Source organism: Bombus pyrosoma, linkage group LG6, assembly GCF_014825855.1.
Source record: "Bombus pyrosoma isolate SC7728 linkage group LG6, ASM1482585v1, whole genome shotgun sequence".
Taxonomy (NCBI): Eukaryota; Metazoa; Arthropoda; class Insecta; order Hymenoptera; family Apidae; genus Bombus; species Bombus pyrosoma.
This window is the reverse complement of record NC_057775.1, coordinates 16709379-16723286: the sequence shown is the minus strand read 5'-3', so window position 1 is coordinate 16723286 and position 13908 is coordinate 16709379. Positions and strand designations below refer to the sequence as shown.

Here is a 13908-nt window from a genome sequence, read left to right as displayed (position 1 = left end):
TGTCGTAAATTGAGATTCTTAAGTGGCTTTAGATCGCCTTTACCTGGGGCCATTTGAAACGGTCGTAGCAAGGGAAAGTGAAATATTATACATAACTGGATGTACCTTAATCGATACCGTGTACTCGCAAGTGGAGGAAATTATTATTTGTAAGGTTATTTGCTAGTGAAGTAATACATTTTTAGGCTTTTTATTTAAAGTTGCAAAGTTTTGTACAAAAAGTTGTACACATTATTTGCTGATGAACTGCGGATTTTGTGCAATTTCATATTTTTATGGATGGGACGAAAGAAATGGATCTAATATATATAAATTTGTTTTATCTATTAAGTACCATAGTTAGCATTCCACTTTGAAGATTTTTCAAATTTTGTACATATATTATATATATTCTTTTCATACTTGAATTTATCGTAAACTAATTAAACTATTAGTTTGTCCGAAAAGTGTCTTTCTTTCGTAAACGTGTCTTTTACAACAGTGCACCTTCATATAAACCAAGTCTGTGAAATATCGCGGTGTTTATCTCAACATAACAAAATGGATCGTACGTAATTCGACAAAATAATATAAAGTGCGTCTATTATTTCCTCATAAAACGAAAGAAACTTTTCGGACAACCTAATATATACAGTGTTAAATATTATTATATACAATTACGCGCCATTGAATTATCATTGGTTAAAATCCTCAAATGTTAAATTTCTGCCCATTGTAAAAATTCGTAATTTCCACTGTATTACCAAATTCCTCTTGATATACGTCGACATGATAAAAAGTCAATATCGTCGACATCTACTCGAAGGAAGAATCCCTTGATACGGTTTTCATAAGGGGTTCCAACAGCGACAGATACTCATAGAAGGATATCGTGCTTTTGCAGCAAGGATTTGACTGTTTGGACAGTATTTAAGGGAAATAACTGGAAAATATCCGACGAGTCGCTTGCTTTGTCAAGAAGTGTTCGCCCTTGTTGAAATCCTTATAACACTTATTCTACCTATGCGTCTGATTTGAAGCTGCCAGCTTATCGTATGAATACATGCATTAAGGTGATTCTTGGGTCAGGCGCCAGTCTACATCTCGGCTGAGACATTGTACGTGGATTTCCGGCGGAAAATCCCAGTCCGCCATTAAATTCGCTTTAAGCAAGACAATGTTAGAATTTTTTGACGCAAAACAGACATTCCTTTCGGTTTATACGGAATATTTTCGAAATTTAAATTTCGATCGTGATTTTGATATTTTTATGCAATAATTTCTCAAATTATTCTCATTACTCGCAGAGGTGTTTTAAATAAAATTAAATTTCTATTCTGAGATGGATAGTAATATGTAACATGAGATACGATAATTATGATGGACACAAATTCACGGATACGAGTCTATATGAAAGTGTCTCTGAGATTTAAAAATGATTTTTGCTTTTTCAGATGAAACTGTATTCTTCTATTTACCTAGACACGTGATGTATTCTAAAATAAATTGATCCGTGGCAAGCATGTTGATCTTGCAAAATTATTCAATGTCAGATGTTGTCGTTTATTCTAATTTAACATGCAAATAAAATTGTTTAATTTGATGTAGAAAATTGCTGAGAAAAGCTTAATGAATTCTATCATGATAGAGTTGCAAATTACTTTTGTATTTAGAATAAAAATTATTATGGCGAAGAGTGATTCTTCAAAATCACTAATTAAATGTGGTCTAAAGAGACAGTAAGGGTTTACCTGAAGGTTAGGCTAGTGTGTATTTTTCCTTCCGTAATAGACATATTTCCTATGATTCCCTCGGAGGAACTCGGTGTAACTATAAGCAAAAGACACCTGTGTCTTAATTAAAGTTGGCTGACTTCTTGCTCACCGTGACCCTTCGTGTCACTCGTCGTCAGATCTGTTCCCCAGGGGTGTAATTTTCTCGCACCCCTTCACCACCCTTTTCCTTCCTACCAGCTACCGAGCAGAACGCACACAGCTTATATCCACTTTCGTTTTAGACATTTGAATACGGTTACTGATTTACTCGTCTTTGAATTCCCTTTTATTTATACTTGCAATAAAGTTATAAATATCAATATTGGCCAAAAGCGTTTCACAAACAGAGACTGATTTTCAATATTACACATCACGTTCATTCGAACGTAGAAGTCTCGTGCTCATTTTAATTGAAATTGAAAGGAAACTGCTACCTTTTGATCAGCAACCTTCTGCTATTCTCAATATAGAATAACAATATTTACTTAGGATAAATGTTGAAGAAATAATAAAATATTCCATTGTATTTCTATCGTATATTTTACTCGTTTATTATCCATTTGTAAAATATTCTTACATAAATAAGACATCGCTGGATCATTTCATTAGTTATTTCAGTCTGATATAAAAGTTTCCAATATTTCATGTACATATTTTCTGTAGTAAGATGAAAATAACGTGGGAAAGAAAAAGAAACTGGAACGCCTCGTTCACATTTCGCGAAATAACCTCTTCTTACTTCAGAAGTGAATATCTTCTTTAAGAATTCGGTTGGGTCGCGGTGATGGTAGTCTTTCTTGGTCTTTACTATGTAAAACAGCTTCTATTCCCTTTTGTCCATCGCCCGGGTCAGCGTTGATCGTTAAAGTTCTGACCGGGCTGGTGACAGCTTCTGTGAACTGTGAACGGACAAGAGCTTACCATTTTCCGGCCCGTTCAATATTTATGTAGTATCTAAAAAGCTATATACTCGGATCTTTGATTCTTTGGAGATTTTCATGCAGTCAATCGTCGAATCTTTTTCCCTCTGAATCCACTTTTATCCTGATATTTTAGACACGCATATCTTTTTTATAGACGAAGAGAAAAAGAAAGTGTAATAATAAATTATCAGATACTTGGCAAAATATTCGATATCTTAAATATGGAAACGTTCAGCAAAAAATGGAAAGTTTCAAAAATATAATGGTTTCACATTGCCAAAATTCAATGAAGATTTGATTCGTGAAATTTTATGATCGAAATGAATAAAGGAATTCGAGGAATCTTTTATTAACGTTGATTTATACTTTCATTGAGGTAATTAGAATGAAATAATCTAAAAGAAATACAGAAATTGGTATAATTTTCTTACCATAAATATGCATATAATTCATCGAACTAATTTCCTTTCTTCAAACTTATCTCCAAAAAAAAGCAATTAATTCTTCAAACAAATCGCTTTACCCAAAGAAGAGCAAACCTAGACGTACACTACAAAAATACATCCTTACTCACCTTTATTCCGCAAACCTATCATCATCGTAAAATATCCTATTTGAAGATTCAATTTTCCTCTGCTGACACGTGCAACGACCAACCTGTTAACTTGTACAGCAAGATACGGTTATAAATGCGTTCAACGCGATTTATTATCTTAATATCTGAGCATAGAACGTGGAAAATATTTTCCGTTGACGCGAGAGTATAGTGATGTTCTAGACAGTTCGTTTCTCAAGGTTTTTCGGTGGTTTTATAAATGATCGCTATAAACGTTCGTGTTGGCATTGCAATGCCACGAAACAGTGCGATAGTTAGCAGCTAGGAAAGCTGTACATCATTAGCTTCCAGGTGTTCGATGTCCCAGGCATACCCATCATTCCCTCATTCCAGGCGATCATGCCCCGGATCATCCCTCGAATGGCAGTGTAAGTTTCACTATCGTGTTCATGATACAACGAGATTGCAACGATTCAGGGTGGATGGAAAGAGGGCGGAGAAGAGAGATAGAGAGAATCAATGAAGAGAATGAGTCGTATTAGTGACAAAATCTTTACTCGCCTCTTTCTCTAGTCGAAGATTTTGTCATTTACTTTCTTTAATTATATTCATAAAAATACAACCATTTGACGAAATCTTTGCATAGTTTCCTGAGATTAAAAATTCCGTCGTTTCCATTCTTTAATCGTATTCATAAAAATATAGTAATTTGACAAACTGTTCTCTCACATTTTTCTCAAATTAGAAATTGTGTCATTTAGTCGTAAAATGATAATTTGCATAAATTTGCATTCGTTGTACTTGTCTCGCTTCTAGAAGAGAAATACATTTTTATTATAATATTCGCATAATTTGTCAAGTTATTGGAAATCATGAGTTAAAGGGTTTATAAATTTTCTTGCAAATGCATCGTGGCAGACGTAGAAATGCGCATGTTCTAGTTGATGATATTGCAGATTGCGAATGTAATTAAGTTTGGATTTAGTTCGTTCATTGGAAAACCGAATCGACGTGCCGTTTAAAAGGAGGACACCTGTTAACTGGCATTAAACGCGTAATTGGAATAGTAAAAGTGCACAGGGTGGCGTACGTATTGTTTAATTTAATTGTATGCTTTGTAGTTTCTTTTTTGAAGTATAACAAGATATTTGAATCTTGAAGTAGTTTCACAGTGTTATTGATAAATATATTATTACAAAATAGATAGGAAACCAGTATTTTACAGGGTATCTACTGTATTTTTTAATACATCTTCTAAATCCTACTTCTCTAACGAATGATTTTAGAATTCGAATTCGTTTCGCTTAGATGAAACACTCTTCCTCTAAGCTAACCTAATCGATGGTAACGTAATTAATAGTGTGGTATTCAATGTGCTTGAACTGTCTTCTGGAACAATGTATAGCTAGATGCAAATCGATACTTGGAAGTACTAACGACGTTGGTTTGAATGCTTGTACGTCTTCTCGTGATATATTGGGGAGATTAAGAACGTTTCGTCATTTATTATGAAACGCACGGCGCAAACCTTTCAATTATCATTCAAATACTAATATAATATGCTAATTTACTTGTAATTCTTGTAAAATATTTCTCAAATAATAAATATTTTTAAAAAATATTTTATACGATTAAATGAAAAGTTCAAAAAACGTTTACTAAAAGATCCGACCAATAAGAGATAATCTTGTATCTATTTTCTTTATAAAATACTTGATTTACGAAAGATAATTAAATTCGCAGTTTCTTTCGTGAGCGTATTTTCTAGCTGGTTGAAACTTGGCGGTGCATCCGTTATACTTGTAAGCACACTCTTCCATTTTGTAATTGCATTTCGCTTGGTGCGTTTCCAAACGACTACGTTTAGGTCTCACTTTACATCCATATTCGGCCCATCCGCAAGAAACTTGTTCGTCAGGATCGTACTCTCTTTCTGACGAAGTATCGTCATCACCGGTATCATATTTCTGATAGTTACATTTCGCTTGATGTAACTGCTTTCGTCTTCTAGGCATGTTCACCATGCAGCCATATCTTCTGTATTTGCATTCAACTAATTCTTCAGGATCTTCATAATCGTCACTCGAGATGGTCGCTCGTTCCATGGAATCGCTAATGTTCTGCTCGTTGAAACGATCCTTGTAGATGCAATGGTTCTCGTGAATCGAAATCCTCCAGGGTGACGTTTTCACATTACAACCCACCACTCGATAGGTGCACTCGATCAAATCGTCGTGTTTATGGGCTACGTCTGTGGGAAGGTATTCCTCCTCTAAGTGAGGACGGAATTGACATCTGAAATTTTTAAAAAACAATATGAAAACTTTCGCTCTCTCTCTTTCCTTAACAATGTAAACACACGATCATTTCTTTTGGATTGAATAATAAGCTTGTTTACTAGCGTATTTATAAGTATCGTATTCTATATTAATATGGAAGAGTGATACAAAAATTATTTACAGAATTCTAAAATACACGTATTTTCTGCGAATGTCTTATTTTCTTATTTCTATGTTTTCTTTCAATTTCAATTTGAACGTTGAATTTAAATCGATGAATATGTTGATCGCTCAATGCAAATATTTCATCTACAACGGAATTTCGTAGTTTTCTTTCGAAATTATTCATGTTATGCTTTGGTCGTATTAAAAATTACTTTATTAAAAATTGCAACATTCTTTACCGAGACTCGTGTAGGTCCACTAAATTTGTCGGTACTTTCACCCAGCAACCCAGATGAGCGTACGCACATTCATTTAGTTCTTGATCTTGAAGTGGCGGTGATGGGTAATAGTTTCTCTCGTGTTCTTGAAACTCGTCCAGTTTTGGAGCGCTAGGATGATACTGATGGAACTTGCGTGGAAGTGGGTGAGGCTGAAAATCTTTGGTTGGCGATAACGATGAAGACGTTCGTGATGGCATTTCCTTGTGCAACGGCCACTGACAAGTGGGACAGTCGTAGTAATAAGGTTTGCAACGATAACACATTGTATGATGATTGGAGCAAGCGTATCTGGGCGTTAGTTCCATTTCCATCAGGCAGATCGGGCAGACACCCTCGCTTTTGAATCTCTCGCACAGATTCGGGTACAGGCTACTCATGATCTGATAGAAATAATTGATTATTTAGTTTATTTGCTTTCTGGTAATTTTTTAATTTCATTTCATAAGTACACGAGTGATATTGAATGTTGAAGAAACGAATGACATGCTTCCACAAGAGCAAGGAAATGGCAAGAGTAATTGTAAAGCCTAAGATAAATTTAAAGAGCAGTGTTTATAACATCATCGCTTTTCAATTTATTTATTAGAATATTTATCGCGGATGTCTTTAAACGTAGTACAATTGCGTTACACATGAATTTTGCATATTGAGATTAACATTTTGACTGCCATGTTGGTCATATATGACCGGTCACGGTTTCTCCTGTGACGCCATAGTGGTCATTAGTAACCGGAGCGCTTGAACTTCTTAGAATTGTAAAAATTGTATGAAAATCGACAGTTAGGGCATTTTAAATATAACCGATAAGTAGAAGATACTTTGAAATAAAAAGTGACCTATTGAATAATTAAACATCTTTATTAGAACATCAATAAAAAAAAAGAGAACAAATCTTGCATCTAACGGTGCACTGTGTTTGCATCCATATCATTGAGGGGTAATCTACGACTATTATTCTAAACACACGTTTATAATCATGTAATTGAAGTTAGAAGTGTGCACATACCTTATTATTATATATAGAATGAGCAAATACTGTTACTAATATCTTCTACACGTTTCAACAATATATTCTGCACGTTTTGCTTACGATGAAAGAACGAATGCGAATGGTTTGTTGAAATAAACGAAGCCTTGTTATAATATGTCGCTATCAACTGTTACCAAGGCGCCACGGTGGTCACCCGTGACCGTCAATAAGATAAACGGTCCATTGGGGACGAATGTTGTCTTACATCATCAATTTATTATTATTTTGCCATTATATACTTTGAATAATAAAAATACTCCCGTGGGGTCCTGAGCGAAACGTGTGATTTCGGCGTGGCAGTCAAGTGTTAAATCTATCAAGAACGATGAAAAACAGGTGTTGTTCTCGCATTAGACACGCGCAATTCTTTATCAGTTGATTGATTATCAAACCGGCTATCTTTAACTGTCGCTACGGACTTAACTCATTGGCCACGTGACGCTAGAATATAACTCTGACTTGTTCTATCTTATCTTATTCCATTGAAACACGAAGTGCTGTTTTAATTCCTAATTGAACGTTTGTTAAAACGTTAATTGGAACCTTAAATAACAGTGTACCTTTATTTCTTCTATAACTTGAACAATTCGTAACCATCTATTATTGTTTGAATCTAGTAAACAGAATCTGTGGATAGGACAGTATTATCTTTAAATTCCCAAATCCAGCGCAAATAATTTAATAAAATCCAACATGAAAGATCGGCATAAAAAATTCACAGAAAATGTTGCCATCTGTCTAATTTCTTATCTTCCACATAGCATATGACCAACACTTATTCATTCACGCCATAACGACGCTCACATACATCATCTTTACATGTACGTTCACATACACACATGTGTATATTAAAATCGATCGTGGTGAATTTACTCACTCGACAGGTTGTTCTCGTCCTTGCGAGCAGCGTTGGGCGAAGCTGAAATTACGGGCGCGCGGGGCGAAAGGAAAGAGAGGAAAAAAATAGCTGTCGCGGCACGTACGCCTCTGTGACAACCGGCACTGTGTGTCATCGTCCAACTGTCAGCGTTCCCTTATTTGCCAAGACCGATAGCGCGACTTTATCTGATAAAGCCCGCTGCTTCTTTTGGTAGGGAGCCGTTTTCACGCGCAGCGAGACGCGAGAACGTAACGCGCGCCGCCAAAACCGAACGATTTCCGCGCGCGCGGTAGAAAATGAAGTCGGCTAAGGGGGAATCGTCGTTGTTCTCGTTGTTATGCGCGAGTCATCGAAACGAAAGGTAACCGAGGCATTTATTATCGTTGCCACGTTCTCGCGAGAAATAGCAGTGGAAAAAACAGAGGAGAAGAAAGGGGAATAAAATAAAAGGGAGGAGAAAGAAATAAAAGGAAAGTTGAGAGAGTTGGACAAATTTTTTTCGAATATTTTGTTCTTTCTCGTTGGTGTTTTTATGTTCCAGAGGATAGATGGAATTAATTACGAAGTTTACATGGGCGTGAGATTTTTAGATCGGTATCAGATACCGGCGTCGCTATGTTGCACGACGAAGATCGTAACGTGTGACGGATTTCTGTTTCCATTTTGATTACTTGACCGGTCCATGGTGACAGTTAATTATGGATGAAAAATCGTAACTGGCCGATGTGCAGCGTCACCCTTCTATAGCGGGACAGTCTCGTTATGCTGCTTCCATTTTAGTTCACCCTCTGATGGTCATCGTTGATAATCTTCGCGTGAAATCTCGGATTATGTTTCATGGGTCGCGTTCTTGGTGCGCGTCCCTGTTGCTTCGAATATTTCCACGAATCATAGATTGGACACTTAGGTTGCGTTTGTTGAATATTCATTTTTGAGGGGATGGTTTGTTTATTATTTTATGACAGAGAGATATAGGAAGAAATTTATTCACTCTGATTTCTAATTTAGTATGATATTGCGATGGTTCGTACTCGGTTTACGTAATAGTTCATTTCGGTTTTTATCATTAACTTGATATTATGATAACTACAGTCGAATTAAAGTAAGTCGAGATAAATGCATTTTTTGATAAACGGTAAACGTATATTCGTCATAACGTTTTAATACGTAGCTTTTCTTATCTTATTTTAATCCTGTTTTTAATTTGTTTTGCAACGATATGATAATAATTGTAGATATTGATTAAAAATGTGACTGTTATTTCTCAGTTATACTCAGACTGTTATACTCAGATGGTGCAATGTAATTGATGGTTTCTATGTATCAATTATGGATATCGTAGATATTTTAATTTTATTCAGTACCGTTTTATGGCCAATTTAAGAATATTTTATTATCATATCGATAATATAGTTATTGATAACGATATTTGTTTAGGATGAAGAATCAATATGGAAAAATACCGGACCTCGGTATTTCAATTGGCTGTCATGCACGTCTAGTTTCACCGTGTTTCCTATTGTCTGTATGTTCTAACGTTTTATCAAGTAGTTTCATTTTAATGCAACACAAATATTTACTTGGCTCTAAAAATTAGTTTGTCTTTGGATAATCGCTAGCTTTAGTTGACAAGACGAAAACCACTTACAAATCTAAAAAATAGAATACTAGTAAACAGACGAATAAAAGGCACAAAGATAATTGTAGTCAAACATCATGATAATTATAATACGATAATTCTTATTATAAAACAATATTAACGATTCATATGGAAATCATAGAATCAGAATATACATTGATACGTGTAAATCTACAGAAATGTTCAAAATTTTTGACGCATTATCAATAGCAATCATAGTCAATATCACTTTCCAAGAAAATCTATCTCTATAATCATCAAATGTATCTCTAAAACAATAAAGCAATCTTTATGTGCTCTTAAATTCCGTTCTAGTAATTCGTGCCTGTAACGAAAGTATTCGTTTGCAATGCACGCATGTCACGAAACCAAATACGAGTACACGCGTATGATATTCTATACCCAGCCTCATAACGACCATCCCTCATTTGAATCCCTATACGAACGTCACATCAAAGATATCCGAGCAGACCATCCCTCGATGAGGGTGTAACACCCACTGACCATAAGTCACTTATGTAAATCCGTGAGATGGAAACACGCGTCACTTCTCGGCGTTGCGCGATGTCTACGAGGAAACAAATTGAATTTAATATTCAGCCTTTCCATGGGTTAGCGTAGTCTTCGCCGTCGTTTTAAAGTTTTACGACGACGCTTCGACTAAAATTGTTCGTCTGGGACGAACGAAAATTACGGAATCCTAATGATACAGACATGAAACTGTTTGTAGAAAAGACGCGAAAATTTATATGTGTTCGATCGCAGAATACATATTTCGTTGATGTCATTTGGCGCTGAATTTTGAGTGGAATAGAAGTTGCTATGATTTGTATGATTTTTAAGCACTGTCTCGATTAGTTGTAGTGGTCATTCATTTGAATTCTTCGTATTTCGTATTGTACTAATTGTTGGAAAGATAGAAGATTTATTTGATGAAGACAATGCTTTAAATTTGTATATCGTTAGTGTTTCATATTTATTCTGAAATATATTGTTTTATAATTATTTAATGCAATGTATTTTATAAGGTTGCGAGATAAATTTATAGTAGAATATAATTGCGTTAAATAATATTATTAATATTATTAATATCGTGTGATTGTTTCGTGAAATACACTGAATCGTTCTGTATAATGCAAACACGGCACGTATTATAATCCTCTCCCATAATACTATTATGCATATGAAACGCGCCTTAATAACAAATAATAGTACGTTGTATCGCCATTATACGTGACTCAAATATTAAACAAGTAATTCATTTAAATATCTTTCTTGTAATTTCAATTAGATAAAACATATATTTTCCTACATTTTTAATCAACTCAATTTCGCAGTATGCCTCATCTTATCAACCGCTTTATTTGTCACAGAATAAATATATCACATCTAGTAACAATAGAATGTTATTAAGAACACCTATTCCGAAACTTGTGCAATTCCTTCTAAACTGAATCACGCAACTTCCCTCGGTTCTCTTGGTCTTTTTCTTCGCGTTATTTCAAGCCGTCACGAGATATCTTCCGATATATCTCGCGATCGTGACATATTGTACTTCTCAGACAGTGAAAAACGAATACTGATATTATGTTCTCGATATTTCAGAAGCTTTTATCTAAATCGCTTAGCCGGCAGCGAGTTCGACCTCTTTATTCGTGTGCACGTCACACCTCGCCACAATAATTCGCCAGGACTTATTTGCCAGTCATTGTCCCTCTCTGCAGTTTTAATGGGTCAATGAAAGAAAAGTGTGCGCAGCTGCATTCAGCCAGCCCACAAAACAGCTTAATGAGATGCTACTCCTTTTTCGTTCATTGAATTCGGCACAGAACGGTTAGAGGGAGAAAGAAATGGCGTGAAGGCACGGAACTACAGAGGCAAGTTAACGAAATAAGCTTGTGATTGCATTTCGATACCGAGGCTATCGGAAGAACGTCAATTTATTCGCGCTTAGTACTTCCCTTTCTGTATTTTATTACTTTTTCGACTTAATTTAGCATTTACAAATAAAATTGTTAATAAATACGAACATATATATTCCTTTTTATTACTTTCTTGTGTTAATTTATTATTTATGAGCAACATTATTAATAAACGTCGATTAATTTTGATTAACGCTAATCGATAGAACGCAGATTTTCATGAATTTTTTATAGAAAATAAGAAGATGCAAAAATACATAGTATTCAAAATATTATAATGTTGATTTGGATTTGAATTAGATCGAGAGAGCAAGACCGAAAGAGGAAAAATGTACTCTTCTTCTTTTTTTTTAAGTTATACTCTTTCGAATAATTCTTGCTTTGGATCGGTAAAAATGTACAGCTTAAAAGTTCCGCAGTAAATTGGGATGAAATTGCCAGGGAGAAGCTTCGCAGAATCGCAAAAATGTTTCAAGCGGATGTTTGTGATTTTTATTCCTCTTTAGCGTGGAAAAAATTTTCTGCGTTTAACTCTTTTCTTTTATTTGAAGTACGAGATACAAGCATAGAGTTAAGCAGGAATTGAAATTCTCGTGACTAAGATATAATACGTAACTACAGAGTTCTTGTATCGATTATAGCCGCGAAGATAACATCGAACGTGACCGTCTTAAAAGATTTTGAATATGAGATTAGGCTCGATTTTGCACCGTAAGCATATTAATCGAGTCAGTATCAAAATCGTTAAACTATGCAAAAATTGGTAATCATAGTGTATTTCTTGTATATTACTAAAAGTACCAATTAAGTATACTTTATTCTAGCAAAGTAGTTCAAATAATAGGATTTTCAATAAATGAATAATATAATAACGTTGTTCAACTTTATTGATACCTTGGCGAAATGATTTGTATGTATAGAAATATTTTACTACCATGATCACATTATTGTAAAAATTAGATACTGCATATTGACACCTAATTTTACTTATCTGAAATTGCTTATTGAAACAAGTTTGTCGTACAGTCGTTTCTTGCTGATCGATACAGGCAATACGAGAGCATTGTGAAGCTTAATCCGCCAACTACCTCGGTGATTGATTCGTACGTATTCTCGGGCTCTCCTTATTGGGCGTAATCGATCTTTCCCTCCCAACCTTTTTTTTTTTTATTGTAAAGGAGAATCAGTTATCGCGTTTGCTTTCACTCCAGCTGAGCAGTTCCATTTTGTTCGATGGTGAGACGACGGAAATAAGATTTCCATCGCGCGCACCTTCAAGTGTAAAATTTGTGCAACATCAATCTTGCGGAGATTAAGTAGAATAGAATAGAATCTTGATAAAGAATGTTCTCGGTAAATTCTGCACACGAAAATGAATATGCATGAAATACGAAGATTGAAAACGATGTTATCATCTTTCGGCCACCGTAAGCTAACCTAACCCCAACCTAACCCCAATATATTTTGAAACTTAATCTTTGAAACATATTAAAATATTCGGCATTGTTTATCGTAATTATTCATAAGTTGTAATATATTTGTTACCCGTTGAACATTTAGTAATATTAATTATTAATATTAGTAATACTTTTATTATTTTCAATAGTACTTTTTCAACACACATTTAAATATACATTTGTTCACTTACATTTAATTCTTCTTAAATATATAGTTACTTGAGTACATTATATTAGATTGGAAATTGTACAATCAAAAGCTAAATCGTATGCAGGACTACGTTATCAAAAATCATTACATTCACGTATCATTTAAAGTACAATTTCGTGTTTTATTTAAATACACTATTATTGCAATATTTTTTATACCGAAATCATGGTACCCTTCGTACTAGCGTTTCCTCATTCGCATATAACCACTCCGAAACGCATAATTACGCTAATATCCGGCAACGCGGTGATTCTTCCGTCGCCTTTGTATAGGGAAAAAAAAAACAAAGAGACAGAGAAATAGAGAGAGAGAGAGAGAGGGAGAGAAGACGCGACGTACGTCGTTCATAGTCGAAACAATTCCCCCGTCGTCGATGGAAAAGCTTTTCCGGTGCGCGAGCATGTGGGCGGCAGAAGGGAGTGTGGGTCCTGCAATATGTCGCATAATTCGACCATTCCTCATACCATTTTTCCATGAACGCTTCGAAGGGAACAAACTTGGAACATGTGTACGCGTGCATGCACGCTTTTGCTGTTTCATAAATACGCGAAGTAGGTGGGCCTGTCGTTTGCTTTCAAAGACAAAGTCGCGAAACGCAAACCGATCCAGGGAATATCGGGATTGTACAGGATTTTATTCCACGACGGGGGATCGTCAAGATCGAAGGAACGCATGGGACGAGCACGTCCTGTTCCCCTTTGTCACCCGTATTGGAAGAAATATGCATGGAACCACGCATAGTTTCCCTTTTCGTCACGATACGCTGACTCTTTTTTTTCCTCTTTTTTTTTCGAAACTGTCAATGCCACCG

General features: G+C 35.2%; 2 protein-coding genes across 2 annotated transcripts in view; one reads left to right on the top strand and one right to left on the bottom strand.

Moving 5' to 3' along the window:
* Positions 1 to 13908, top strand: part of LOC122568100 (transcription initiation factor TFIID subunit 1-like) — a 247112-nt gene that overhangs the window by 80048 nt on the left and 153156 nt on the right. The gene's annotated exons all lie outside the window — the stretch shown is intronic.
* Positions 3773 to 8000, bottom strand: LOC122568101. Its single transcript, XM_043727465.1, has 3 exons — positions 7866 to 8000; positions 5917 to 6338; positions 3773 to 5528 (listed from the first exon to the last, which is right to left on the bottom strand). The coding sequence occupies exons 2-3, from the start codon at positions 6333 to 6335 to the stop codon at positions 4952 to 4954; spliced, it is 996 nt and encodes a 331-aa protein (XP_043583400.1). The 5' UTR covers positions 6336 to 6338; positions 7866 to 8000; the 3' UTR covers positions 3773 to 4951.